Source organism: Mobula hypostoma, chromosome 22 (genome assembly GCF_963921235.1).
Source record: "Mobula hypostoma chromosome 22, sMobHyp1.1, whole genome shotgun sequence".
Lineage (NCBI taxonomy): Eukaryota > Metazoa > Chordata > Chondrichthyes > Myliobatiformes > Myliobatidae > Mobula > Mobula hypostoma.
In genome coordinates, this window is record NC_086118.1 from 59,965,386 (window position 1) to 59,980,110 (window position 14,725).

Consider the following 14,725-nt stretch of genomic DNA (forward strand, 5'->3'; position numbering starts at 1 on the left):
CAGTATTAATTTTCATAAAATGTTCTTGTATTTCTCCATTTTCCTCCAATGCTTGCTAATAAAGAATAGCCGGGTGGGATTTGGTAACATATGTGTTCTTTGATAATGAATTTACTTTCTACTTTGAGAATTAGTGATCATAATGAATGTGAAATAATAAAATGGTGTTGGACAAAAATCACATCAAGAGATGGGAGGGGAGTAGTAGCTGAGCAGGAGTAATGACAGAGAGTGTGGAAGAAGGAGGTGATGTAGAGTGGTGTGTCAGGAGAGCAGGAGCAGTGTGTTGTGCTGGAAGGAAAGACTGGAGGTTGTGGGCTGGTGAAGACATGGACAATAACTGCGAGTGGAAGAGGCAACGGAGAAGTGGAATGAAAGTGAATACGGGGGAATGGAGAGAAGTAAAAAAAACATTGGGAAGTCAAATGAGAATCCAAAATTAAGCTATTAAAGAATGAAAAGTGGAAACTGTTTTGCAGATGGCGGTGTGAAGTTGATATAGGAGTTGGGCCATCGAGGTCAGTACCATAGGTAATGGCTGGAGGAATTAGAAAAACAGAGAAAGCAAGAGATGATCTTGTTTTGAAAGTGTAAAAAGGAATAATTGGTATCTCAGGGGGAAAACCAGGGTGAATCTTTCCTCCTGAAGTCTTCACTTTATCCTGAACATGGTCCAAGTGCCAGGCTGGCCTCCGTGAGCCACACTTGGGCCCCAGCATCTCTGAAGAGGGGTCTGTGAGTGCCATCGCATCAGGCTGCTGCCTGACCAGCCTGTGGGATCACTTCCCACATGTCTGCAAGGTGGATGGGGGAACAACTTTTGCCACGTCTGATGGTGCGGTGGGTTGGTCTATTGAGGAATGGGTTTAAAAGGCTGAATTAGCTGGGCCTTTTGCTGAGCAATGTAGCTGTGGGTCAGGGAACAGGCTCATGCTGGATGCCATCAGCATAGAGCGCGTCCTGTCTGACATCAGGGTGGCAGGGTAACTCAGAGATCAGTGTTACACTCCGCTCTGAGCAGTGACCTAGGTTCAACTCTCGCCACCGCCTGCAAGGAGTTTGTGGGTTTCCTCCCACATTCCAAATCATAAAAATAAATTGTGGGCATGCATGTCGAAAATGAATCAGCCCACAATTGAATAGTGGAGCAGACTCGGTGGGATGATGGTTCTGTGGACACTTGTGGGCTGACCCGAACATATGCTTGGACTATGTTGGTCGTTGACGCAAACAATGCATTTCACTGCTTGCTTTGATGTACAAGTGACAAATGAAGCTAATCTCTAGATCTCTCAATGTCGGTAGCACAGTCCAGGATATTGCAGTCAGGCGGCTGACGACAAGGCCTGGTGGTGGGGAAGGGGTTTGATGCTGGGCTCCGGCCTGTCGTTCCACAAACGTCTGCTCCACTTGTGCTGTGTGCAATCGACCTTTGTTTGTTTTCCCAGCTTAAACATGACGCAGCAAATGCAGAATCTACACCTCTGCAACTCTGCGAGAAGCTGTAGCCCTGCCTCTCCCAATGCGGCCAAGCGCCTTTACCGCAACCTGTCCAACAAGTTCAAAGGGAGCCACTCGTCCTTCGAGGAAGTGAGCCAGGCCTCAAGGACAGAGAAGGAGCAGCTGAGGGTTGCCCCACTGGTGAGTCACTGGGTTTCCCTGGTTTGTAAAAGTAGCCAGCACCAGGGGGTGGGGAGGGAACACGTGAGAGAAAGGGTGAGGAGTTCAGAGAATCAAGGGCTATGGAATGAAGAGGAAACCACTGAGCCGTGAACGCGAGCATCACTGAGCCTACGTGCTGACCGGTAGACACACAGTCACCCTGTCTGCCTTGTGCTCAACGCTTTGCCACTGAGGCCCTGAGGTCCTCCTGCAAACTCTGGGTCAGACTTGCTGAGATCCTCCACAGATGCAGCCCAGCCTGCTAAGCCCTCAGCACTGTGTGTGTGTGCATCTTCAGAGTCTCTTGTGTTCAGTATCAAACTCTTCTCACACTAAGAAAATTCATCCAAACCATCATCAGTTCCGATCTCATTTTCCACAACACTTCTCAATGTGATGGCAAACACACTGACAATGTGAACTACCTGAGAAGATAAAGCGGGTTCAGGGGCAGACCTGACACCTGCACCTTCATTCAGTGGGACGACCAATCCGGGCCTCAACATCACTTTCATGTTCTCTCCCCATGCCCCGACTCGTAATTTCAATAGACTCCCTGACTCCACTTTACTGCTCACTGAGGGAGAGAATTCCATAACCACATCCCCTTCCGAGAGGAAAACTTCCCTTCCGCTCTGCCTGCAATGATTCTTGGGCAAATATCTCCCAGCTCCCACCCCCTTTGGTTCTGTCTGAACTCAGTCTCGATCACATCGCCTCTCGTTCTTCTAAACTCAGTATTGGTAGAGCATACGGTGCCTATAAAAAGTATTCACCCCCACTTGGAAGTTTTCATGTTTTATTGTTTTACAATGGTGGATTTAGTTTGGCTTTTTTTGACACTGATCAACAAAAAAAAACTCTTTTGTGTCAAAGTGAAAACAGATCTCTACAAAGTGATCTAAATTAATTACAAATATAAAACACAAAATAATTGATTGTACAAGTATTCACCCCCTTTACTCTGACACACCAAATCATCACTGGTGCAGCCAATTGGTTTTAGAAGTCACGTAATTTGCTAAAAGGAGATGTTTTTGGAGACCTGTGAGCAGTCAAGGTGTTTCAATTGATTGTAGTAAAAGTACACCTGTATCTGGAAGCTCCAAGTGCTGGTGAGTCAGTATCCTGGCAAAAACTACACCATGAAGACAAAAGAACACTCCAAAGAACTCCGTGAAAAGGTTATTGAAAAGCACAAGTCAGGAGATGAATATCCCTTGGAGTACAGTTAAGTCAATCATCAAGAAATGGAAAGAATATGGCACGACTGTAAATCTGCCTAGAGCAGGCTATCCTCAAAAACTGAGTGACTGTGCAAGAAGGGGACTAGTGAGGGAGACCACCAAGAGACCTATGACAATTCTGGAGGAGTTACAAGCTTCAGTGGCTGAGATGGGAGAGACTGCACACACAACAACTGATGTCCAGGTGCTTCACCAGTCACAGCTTTATGGGAGAGTGGAAAAGAAAAAGCCACTGTTGAAAAAAAACTCTCATGAAATCTCAGCTAGTGTTTGTCAGAAGCATATGGGAGACTCTGAATTCAGCTGGAAGAGTGTTTTATGGTCTGATGAAACCAAAATTGAGCTTTTTTGGCCATCAGACTAAACACTATGTCTGGTGTAAGCCAAACATTGCACATCATCAAAACACACCATCCCTACCATGAAGCGTGGTGGCTGCATCAGGCTGTGGGGATGCTTCACTACAGCAAGTCCTGGAAAGCTTGTAAAGGTAGAGGGTAAAATGAATGTAGCAAAATACAGGGGAATCCTGGAGGAAAATCTGATGCAGTCTGCAAGAGAACTGTGACTTGGGAGAATATTTTTTTTCCAGCAAGACAATGACCCCAAGCATAAAGCCAAAGCTACACAGGAATGGCTTAAAAACAATAAAGTTAATGTCCTGGAGCGCCCAGACCTCAATCCAATTGAGAATTTTGTGGCTGAACTTGAAAAGGGCTGTTCACCCACGATCACCTTGCATTCTGACAGAGCTTGACCAATTTTGTAAAGAAGAATGGGGGAAAATTGCAGTGTTCAGATGTGCAAAGCTGATAGAAACCTATCTGCACAAGGCTGTAATTGCTGCCAAACGTGCATCTACTAAATACTGACTTGAAGGGACTGAATACTTATGCAATCAATTATTTTGTGTTTTATATTTGTAATTAATTTAGATCACTTTGTAGAAATCTCTTTTCACTTTGACACGATAGTCTTTTTCGGTTGATCAGTGTCAAAAAAGCCAAATTAAATCTGCAGTGATTCAGTGTTGTAAAACAATAAAACATAAAAGTTTCTAAGGGGGGTTGCGAATACTTTTTATAGACACTGTGCCTACTTTTACACTCCACAGCAATAAAGACCAGCACTCCATTACCTCTGGACCTGCACACTAACCCTCGATTTGTCATAAAGCAATAAAGACTAGCACTCCATTACCCCCACACCTGCACACTAACCCTTCACATGTCATAAAGCAATAAAGACCAGCAGTCCATTACCCCTAGACCTGCACACTAACCCTCGATGTGTCGTAAATGAAATATTTTTAAAAGCCCCGCAGATGCTGCTATTCTGAAATAAAAACAGGAGATGCTGGAAAACTGCAGCATCTGTGGGAAGGGAAACAGTGTATTCTGGATTTCCAGGTCTAGGGAAGGGAAACGCTCAGCATTCCAAGCTTCCAGATACAGGCTGCTTGGTTAGGAGTGGGAAAGAGAGAAACAGGTAGCAGAGAAGGCTGGGTGGAACAAAGAGAGTCTCTTGGATAGGGTGCGACTAGATGAGCTCACTGTAGCTAACGACTAATTAAGGTTAAGTTATCTACTTTGTGTGATGTGTTGCCAGTGGAATGAAGAAGAGTGGAACAAGGTAGACCTAGATTAATGAAGATTGGAAGAATGAGAGATGACCTTACAGAAACACAAGCTTCTGAGGCTGTTTGCTGGGGGGTAGATGTCTCTTCTGGTTGGGGGGGGAGTGGTCTAGAAGTAGGGGGAGGATGAACTGAGTCAGACGGAGGTGCATCAATTTCTGAAGGTAAACGGGAGATGGGGGGAACGGAGACTTGTGAAGACACAGAATCCTTTTTCTGAGGGTTGAGTCAGTGAATACATTCCAGTGGAGGCAGACTTTTCCGCAGCAGGAGAATGAAGAGTGAATGGGATGAGGCAGGAAACAGAGTTGGTCGGGACTGGATCAGCAGGATAATGCAGAAGGGCCGAATGGCTAAATCCTGCTCCCGTTTGGGTAAAGGGCTGAGTGCTGAGGCAGAGAGAGGCAGGGCTAGACCTCTAGAATTAGATAGACCCTCCTGGTGGTGGTTTCAGTGAGGATGGTGCTTGCCGAAGCTGAGGATCACTGTGTTTTGAGCTCTCTTGCAGAACCTGCACTGTAACGAGGCACTGTTCAAGGCAGTGGGCCAGCAGGATCTACAAGCTGTGAGCCTGCTTCTGAGTCACTACAGCCAGGATGAGTTGGATCTCAACAGTCCCAACAGTGAGGGGCTGATGCCGCTGGACATTGCCGTCATGACCAACAGCGTTCCTGTAGCTCGCATCTTACTGCAGGCAGGCGCCGTGGAGAGTCCGCACTGTGAGTTCCCTCCCCTCACCTTCTCCTCAGTGTTCAGAGCAGAAACATTTCCCCATAAGTAGGATTGTTTAGGGCTACAGGTCCTGCCTGGGCTCTGTTCGCAAGAACTGTTTATAACCCAAACAGTTCACAGGCTGGAAATGTGGCTGCTCGGCAATATACTTCAATAAAAACCTGGACCAACGAGTCACCGTGTAGTTAAACAAGGGTGTTTAACTCAAACATTGACATCTCTCTGCAACAGATGATAATATTGCCACAGCAAATGACGTCTATCTATTACTTGCCGAATGGTGAAAGGCCGAGATAGAGTGGATGTGGAGAGGATGTTTCCTATGATGGGGAAGTCTAAGACCAGAGGACACAGCTTCAGAATAGAGGGGTGTCCATTTAGAATGGTGATGAGGAGGAATTTCTTTAGCCAGAGGGGGTGAATCTGGAATTCTTTGCTATAGGCGGCTGTGCTGGTCAAGTGTTTGGGTATATTTAAGGCAGAGATTGATAGATTCTTGACTGGTCCGGGCATGAAGGTACAGAGGGAGATGGCAGGAGTCTGGGGCTGAGAGGGAAATGGATCAGCTGTTATGAAATGGTGGAACAGACTCAATGGGCCAAATGGCCTAATCCTGCTCCTATATCTTGTGGTCTAAATCCATTCATCTCCCATACATACTGTAAGACCATAAAAACTATATATGTTCTTCCCATGACCATGTGGGTTTCCTGCCGCATTCCCAGGATGTATGGTTAGTAGGCTAATTGGTCACATGGGTGTATTTGGGCAGTGCCAGCTTGTTGGGCTGGAAAGGTCCGTAACTGTACTGTATCTCTAAATTACAATTAAGAGATGGAGCAAAATTAGGCCATTCAGCCCACTGAGTGCTTCACTATTCAAACATGGCTGATTTCTTTTCCCTCTCAACCACGTTCTCTTGCCCCTCCCTGTAGTGTTTGACACCATTACTAATCAAAAATTTATCAACTTGCATTTCAAATAAGCCTAAGCCTTGGGACATCAGTGCAGGAAATGCTGGAAATATTCAGCGGGTCAGGCAGCCCCTACAGAGGGAGAAACAGAATTACTGTTTCATGCCAGTGGCCATCTGTCTGAACTCAACAGTTAGAGCGTTGGGTTTGAACTGAGAGATTATTGTGTCATTAAATGCAGGTTTTGGTGAGAGAGTGTTGGGGGGGGGAAGTCCCTGAGGTCAGCAGGTGGAGGGGGGAGTGTTGTGGTGGGGGGAGAGTTGTGTTGGGGGAGTGATGTGGTGGGGGGAGAGTTGTGTCGGGGGAGAGTGTTGTGGTGGGGGGAGAGTTGTGTCAGGGGAGTGATGTGGTGGGGGGAGAGTTGTATCGGGGGAGTGATGTGGGGGGAGAGTTGTGTCGGGGGAGAGTGTTGTGGGGGGAGAGTTGTGTCGGGGGAGTGATGTGGTGGGGGGAGAGTGGTGTCGGGGGAGAGTGTTGTGGTGGGGGGAGAGTTGTGTCGGGGGAGTGATGTGGTGGGGGGAGAGTTGTGTCGGGGGGAGAGTGTTGTGGTGGGGGGAGAGTCCCTGACTCCAGCAGTAACAGCCTCTGCTTGTTTGGTTGTCAGTTGACTGTGCGGAGAGCAGAGCCTCACACCTAAGTGGGCTGATCGAGGAGGCACAAGAGCGAGTGACTGAACTGACATCGCAGGTGCTGAGAGAGGCCGACAACACTGGCACAGAACGGCAGAAGCAGTTGACGGCCTGGGAGTGGAGATACCGGCTGTACAAACAGATGAAGACGGGCTTTGAGCTTGCAAGTAATGCACTATGCCATAAGCAGAAAAGAGTTTGATAACAAATACTCCTGCTTCTGCTGGAGGTGCTGGGAAGCCTTATACACGTGAGGTGCTGCCCTTTCGAAGGACCCACTAGGGTAGGCAAAGATGGGCACTGAGGTTGACAGGAGAGTACAGGAATCTGTGGGCACTGGCTTTGACAGTAGAGAACAGGGATCTGTGGGCACTGGCTTTGACAGTAGAGAACAGGGATCTGTGGGCACTGAGGTTTACAGTAGAGAACAGGGATCTGTGAGCATTGAGGTTTACAGTAGAGAACAGGGATCTGTGGGCACTGGCTTTGACAGTAGAGAACAGGGATCTGTGGGCACTGAGGTTTACAGTAGAGAACAGGGATCTGTGGGCACTGGCTTTGACAGTAGAGAACAGGGATCTGTGAGCACTGAGGTTTACAGTAGAGTACAGGGATCTGTGGGCACTGAGGTTTACAGTAGAGTACAGGGATCTGTGGGTACTGAGGTTTACAGTAGAGAACAGGGATCTGTGGGCACTGAGGTTGACAGTAGAGAACAGGGATCTGTGGGCACTGAGGTTGACAGTAGAGAACAGGAATCTGTGGGCACTGGCTTTGACAGTAGAGAACAGGGATCTGTGGGCACTGAGGTTTACAGTAGAGAACAGGGATCTGTGGGAATTGAGGTTTACAGTAGAGAACAGGGATCTGTGAGCATTGAGGTTTACAGTAGAGAACAGGGATCTGTGAGCATTGAGGTTTACAGTAGAGAACAGGGATCTGTGGGTACTGAGGTTTACAGTAGAGAACAGGGATCTGTGGGCACTGAGGTTTACAGTAGAGAACAGGGATCTGTGGGAATTGAGGTTTACAGTAGAGAGCAGGGATCTGTGGGCACTGAGGTTTACAGTAGAGAACAGGGATCTGTGGGAATTGAGGTTTACAGTAGAGAACAGGGATCTGTGGGCACTGAGGTTTACAGTAGAGAACAGGGATCTGTGGGCACTGAGGTTTACAGTAGAGAACAGGGATCTGTGGGCACTGAGGTTTACAGTAGAGTACAGGGATCTGTGGGCACTGAGGTTTACAGTAGAGTACAGGGATCTGTGGGCACTGAGGTTTACAGTAGAGAACAGGGATCTGTGGGCACTGAGGTTGACAGTAGAGAACAGGAATCTGTGGGCACTGGCTTTGACAGTAGAGAACAGGGATCTGTGAGCATTGAGGTTTACAGTAGAGAACAGGGATCTGTGGGCACTGAGGTTTACAGTAGAGAACAGGGATCTGTGGGCACTGAGGTTGACAGTAGAGAACAGGGATCTGTGAGCACTGAGGTTTACAGTAGAGAACAGGGATCTGTGGGCACTGAGGTTTACAGTAGCGAACAGGGATCTGTGGGCACTGAGGTTTACAGTAGAGAACAGGGATCTGTGGGAATTGAGGTTTACAGTAGAGAACAGGGATCTGTGGGCACTGAGGTTTACAGTAGAGAACAGGGATCTGTGGGCACTGAGGTTTACAGTAGAGAACAGGGATCTGTGGGCACTGAGGTTTACAGTAGAGAACAGGGATCTGTGGGCACTGAGGTTTACAGTAGAGAACAGGGATTTGTGGGAATTGAGGTTTACAGTAGAGAACAGGGATCTGTGGGCACTGAGGTTTACAGTAGAGAACAGGGATCTGTGGGCACTGAGGTTTACAGTAGAGAACAGGGATCTGTGGGCACTGAGGTTTACAGTAGAGAACAGGGATCTGTGGGAATTGAGGTTTACAGTAGAGAACAGGGATCTGTGGGCACTGGGGTTTACAGTAGAGAACAGGGATCTGTGGGCACTGAGGTTTACAGTAGAGAACAGGGATCTGTGGGCACTGAGGTTTACAGTAGAGAACAGGGATCTGTGGGCACTGAGGTTTACAGTAGAGAACAGGGATCTGTGGGAATTGAGGTTTACAGTAGAGAACAGGGATCTGTGGGCACTGAGGTTTACAGTAGAGAACAGGAATCTGTGGGCACTGAGGTTTACAGTAGAGAACAGGGATCTGTGGGAATTGAGGTTTACAGTAGAGAACAGGGATCTGTGGGCACTGAGGTTTACAGTAGAGTACAGGGATCTGTGGGCACTGAGGTTTACAGTAGAGAACAGGGATATGTGGGCACTGAGGTTTACAGTAGAGTACAGGGATCTGTGGGCACTGAGGTTTACAGTAGAGAACAGGGATCTGTGGGCACTGAGGTTTACAGTAGAGAACAGGGATCTGTGGGCACTGAGGTTTACAGTAGAGTACAGGGATCTGTGGGCACTGAGGTTTACAGTAGAGAACAGGGATCTGTGGGCACTGAGGTTGACAGTAGAGAACAGGGATCTGTGGGCACTGAGGTTGACAGTAGAGAACAGGGATCTGTGGGCATTGAGGTTTACAGTAGAGAACAGGGATCTGTGGGCACTGGGGTTTACAGTAGAGTACAGGGATCTGTGGGCACTGAGGTTGACAGTAGAGAACAGGGATCTGTGGGTACTGAGGTTTACAGTAGAGAACAGGGATCTGTGGGCACTGAGGTTTACAGTAGAGTACAGGGATCTGTGGGCACTGAGGTTGACAGTAGAGAACAGGGATCTGTGGGTACTGAGGTTTACAGTAGAGAACAGGGATCTGTGGGCACTGGGGTTTACAATAGAGAACAGGGATCTGTGGGCACTGAGGTTTACAGTAGAGAACAGGGATCTGTGGGCATTGAGGTTTACAGTAGAGTACAGGAATCTGTGGGCACTGAGGTTTACAGTAGAGTACAGGGATATGTGGGCACTGAGGTTTACAGTAGAGTACAGGGATCTGTGGGCACTGGGGTTTACAATAGAGAACAGGGATCTGTGGGCACTGAGGTTTACAGTAGAGAACAGGGATCTGTGGGCACTGAGGTTTACAGTAGAGTACAGGGATCTGTGGGCACTGAGGTTGACAGTAGAGAACAGGGATCTGTGGGTACTGAGGTTTACAGTAGAGAACAGGGATCTGTGGGCACTGGGGTTGACAGTAGAGAACAGGGATCTGTGGGTACTGAGGTTTACAGTAGAGAACAGGGATCTGTGGGCACTGGGGTTTACAATAGAGAACAGGGATCTGTGGGCACTGAGGTTTACAGTAGAGAACAGGGATCTGTGGGCATTGAGGTTTACAGTAGAGTACAGGGATCTGTGGGCACCGAGGTTTACAGTAGAGAACAGGGATCTGTGGGCACTGGGGTTTACAATAGAGAACAGGGATCTGTGAGCACTGAGGTTTACAGTAGAGAACAGGGATCTGTGGGCACTGAGGTTTACAGTAGAGTACAGGGATCTGTGAGCACTGAGGTTTACAGTAGAGAACAGGGATCTGTGGGCACTGAGGTTTACAGTAGAGAACAGGGATCTGTGGGCACTGAGGTTTACAGTAGAGAACAGGGATCTGTGGGCTCTGAGGTTTACAGTAGAGTACAGGGATCTGTGAGCACTGAGGTTTACAGTAGAGTACAGGGATCTGTGGGCACTGAGGTTTACAGTAGAGAACAGGGATCTGTGGGCACTGAGGTTTACAGTAGAGAACAGGGATATGTGGACACAGATACATAATTCATTGAAAGTGGCGTTCACAGATAGATAGGGACTTAAAGAGAGCTTTTATTACACTGGCCTTCACAAATCAATGTACTGAGTTCAGGAATTGGGATGTTATGTTAAAGATGTGTAATACATTGTCAAGGCTAAATTTAGAGTAATGTTTGCAATCTTGGTCACCTACTTACAGGAAATATATCTGTTATTTTGAAGGAGTGCAGAAAAGAATTACAAGGATGTTGCTATGACCTGAGGACCTGAGTTACTGGGATATACAGGCTTTTCCCACTGAGGCTGGGTGAGACTACAACAACAGGTCATCGGTTTAGGGTGAAAGTGAAACGTTTATGAGTAGTCTGAAGGAAAACTTCTTCAGTCGGGGGTGGTGCAAGGGTGGAATGAGCTGCCAGTTGAAATGGTACATGCAGGTTCGATTACAACATTTAAAAGTAGTTTGGAAAGGTACGTGGCTGGGAGGAATATGAAGGGCAGCATGATGGTCCTATGTGGAAGATAAGATCTGTGTAGACTGGATGGGCGGAAGGGCCGGTGTCTGTGTTGTAGTGCTCTGATATGTGCACAGTCAGTTCTCTGGGGATGAGTCCCAGGCTGGAATGTAACAGAGGTTTGACCTGTGCTGTGTATGAGACAGATGGGTTTCAGTTCCCCTCTCTCTCTCTCTCTCTCTGGTCATTACAGGGGTCCCAGATGCTCCCACCAATGTGCGACTGTCTGTAACCAGCAGTACTTCATTGATGGTCACCTATCAGGAACCACTCAGTGCTCACTCTGCTGTCATTACCAGATACAAAGGTATTCGCCTCTTCCTCCCTAACCTGGCCTGTCTCTGGGGTTGTAAAGCCAAATGAAAAAGCACCTGCAGGATTTCAGGTGAAGATGTGAAGAGAGAAGGTGTGGAGTGACCACGGTAGGGTGGGGAGAGGGTTTATGAGTGCATGTGGGTGGGTAGGTGTGCATTTGTGAGGCCTTATGGAATCTCTGTCAACCACATGTGCTCTGGCCTCACCACTGCATATCATCTTCTATGTACATATTTTATCATCCATCAAATTAATCTGATCTCTCCTGACCAAGATTTCTTAACCTCTCCCTTTCCATTTGTAACTTCATCCTTAATGTCCTTGTAAAATGCTTTGAGATTTTGTTTAATCCTGTCTGCCAGTGATATTTCATGGATGTACTCAGTGATTCTAATTTCTTTTTTACGAAGCCCCTTCATTTTCTATCTTGTTTTCTGGGCTTCCCTTTTTTTTGGTCTTCTATATCTGCCATTTGTTTCCTTATTTAGAATCTGACCTTTGATATAATAGAACATAGGGCTTTACAGCACAGTACAGGCCCTTCAGCCCAAACTATATAAACCTACTTCATGATCAATCAAGCCCTTCCCTCCCGTACAGCCCACAACCCCATGTTGTTCCTATATCCATGTGGCTAGCTATAAGTCTCTTAAATGTCCCTAAAATATCTGCCTTTACCACCACTCCTGTCTGTGCATGTCACACACCTACTACCTTCTGTGTGGAAAAAACCAACTACCTCTGACATCTCCCCATACTTTCCTCCACTCACCTTAAACTGATGTCATCTGGTATTGGCCACTGCTGCCCTGGGAAAAGGTCTCTGGCTGTCCACTCGATCCATGCGTCTCATAATCTTATACACCTCTGTCAGATCACCTCTCATCTTCCACTCCGAAGAGAAAACCTCTAGCCTGTAGAACCTTTCCTCATAAGACATGCTTTCTAATCCAGGTAGCATCCCGGTAACTCTCCTCTGCACCCTCTCGAAAGCTTCTACTTCCTTCTATAATGAGACAACAATACTCCAAGTATGGTCTAACCAGGGTTTTAGAGAGCTCAAACTTCAAAGTAAGTTTATTATCAAAGTTCATGTATGCCACCATTTTCACTTTCTTGCCAATAAATCCATAAGAGAACAATAAACACAATAGAACCAATAAAAGACTGCGTCAACTGGGCATTCAACCAATATGCAAAATACAACAAACTGTGCAAATACAAAACGAAAGAATAATAATAAATAAATAAGCAATAAGTATTGAGAACATGAGATGAAGAGCCCTTGAAAGTGAGCCCATAGGTTGTGGGAATAGTTCAGTGATGGGGCAAGTGAAGTTATCCCCTTTGGTTCAAGAGCCGGATGATTGAGGGTAATAACTGTTCCTGGACCTGATGGTACGAGACCCGAAGCTCCTGTACCTTCCTCCTGATGTCAGCAGCGAGAAGAGAGCGTGTCCTGGGTGGTGGGAGTCCCTGATGATGGATGCTGCTTTCCTGCTACAACACTTCATGTAGATGTGCTCAATGGTGGGGCTGTATCCATTACTTTTTGTAGGATTTTCCATTCAAGGGCATTGGTGTTTCCTTACCAGACCGTGAAGCAACTAGTCATGTAATCTCCACCATACATCTATAGAAGTTCGTCAAAGTTTTAGATGTCATGCTGAATCTTTGCACACTCCTAATGAAGTAGAGACGCTGCCATGCTTTCTTTGTAATTGCATTTACATGCTGGGCCCAGGACAGATGCTCTGAAATAATAACACCGAGGAATTTAAAGTTGCTGACCCTCTCCACCTCTGATCCTCTGATGAGGACTGGCTCATGGACCTCCAGTTTCCTCCTCCTGAAGTCAATAATCAGCTCCTTGGTCTTGCTGACATTGAGTAAGAGATTGTTGTGCCACCACTAAGCCAGATTTTCTATCTTCCTCCTGTATGCTGAATTGGTCTACGTCGGTGGTGTCATCACCAAACTTGAATAATGATATTGGAGCTGTGCTTAGCCACACAGTCATAAGTATAAAATGAGTAGAGCAGGGGCATACAGCCTTGTGGTGCCCCTGGACTGAGGGCGACTGTGAAGGAGATGTTGCCAATCTGAACTAACTGGGGTCTGCAAGTAAGGATATCGAGGATCCAGTGAGGTATAGAGGCCACGGTCTTGGAGCTTATTGATTAGTTTTGATGGGATGCTAGTATTACGTGCTAATCTGAGGTCAATAAAGTGCTGTTTTAGCTGTCTAGATGGTCCAGGATTGAGGGAACAGCCAATGAGGTGGCATCTGCTGTGAACCTGTTGCTCTGTCAGGCAAATTGGAGTGGATCCAAGTTGCTTCTCAGACAGGAGTTGATACGTTTCATCATCAATCTCTCAAAACACTTCATCACTGTGGATGTAAGTGCTATTGGATAAAAGTCATTGTAACAGGTTACCACGTCCTTCTTAGGCACTGCTATAATTGAAGCCTGCTTGAAGCAGGTGGGTGCCTCAGACTGCCTAACTTGAGGTTGAGGATCTCAGTGAACACTCCAGCCAGTTGACCTGCACAGGTCTTTAGTACTTGGCCACGTATCCTCTGGGCCAAATGCTTTTCATGGGTTCACTTTCCTAAAGGTTGCTCATATGTCAGCCTCAGAGACTGATGTCATAGGATCATCGGGGGCTGTGGGAGTTCGTAACGGCTCCTCCATGTTTTGACGGTCAAAGTGAGCACAGAAGGCATTGAACTCATCTGGAAGCGAAGCCCTGCTGATTTAACTTTACAAGAGGTGATAGTATTTAAGCCCTGCCACAACTGTCATCCTTTCTTGATTCAAGTTTAGCCCAGAATTGCCACTTTGCCCATGAAATAGCTTTCCGGAGATCGTACCTGAAACCTAGTAACTTCCTTGGTCGCCAGACTTGAATGCCTCTGATCTGACCCTCAGCAGGTTGTGGATCTCATGGTTCATCCAAGACTTCTTGTTGGAGAAAACTCTGAATGATTTTGTGGGGACACACTCATCGACAACTGTTTTTATAAAAAACTGCAACACTATCTCTTGAACTCTATCCTCTGACTAATGACGACAAACACACTGTACACCTTCTTAATCATCCTATCAACTAGAATGGCAGTTTCGAGGGATCTTACATGGACCTCACGATCCCCCGCCAAGAATTCTGCCCTTAACCTTGCACTCTGCCTTTTCGAGTTTGAACTCCATCTGCCACTTGTCAGCCCATCTCAAGCACCCTTTCTATCTCATTTGACATCCAGTGTTTCT

At 46.9% G+C, this 14,725-nt stretch overlaps 1 protein-coding gene across 3 annotated transcripts in view; it reads left to right on the top strand.

Moving 5' to 3' along the window:
- Positions 1–1,455: 1,455 nt before the first annotated feature.
- The window catches only part of ankfn1 (ankyrin repeat and fibronectin type III domain containing 1), a 77,228-nt gene continuing 63,958 nt past the window's right edge, over positions 1,456–14,725 (top strand). For all 3 annotated transcript variants that reach the window (XM_063030880.1, XM_063030881.1, XM_063030882.1), the window contains exons 1-4: positions 1,456–1,641; positions 5,054–5,264; positions 6,856–7,047; positions 11,332–11,445. In XM_063030880.1, the coding sequence (XP_062886950.1) occupies positions 1,456–1,641; positions 5,054–5,264; positions 6,856–7,047; positions 11,332–11,445 (703 nt within the window). The remainder of the gene's footprint in view (positions 1,642–5,053; positions 5,265–6,855; positions 7,048–11,331; positions 11,446–14,725) is intronic.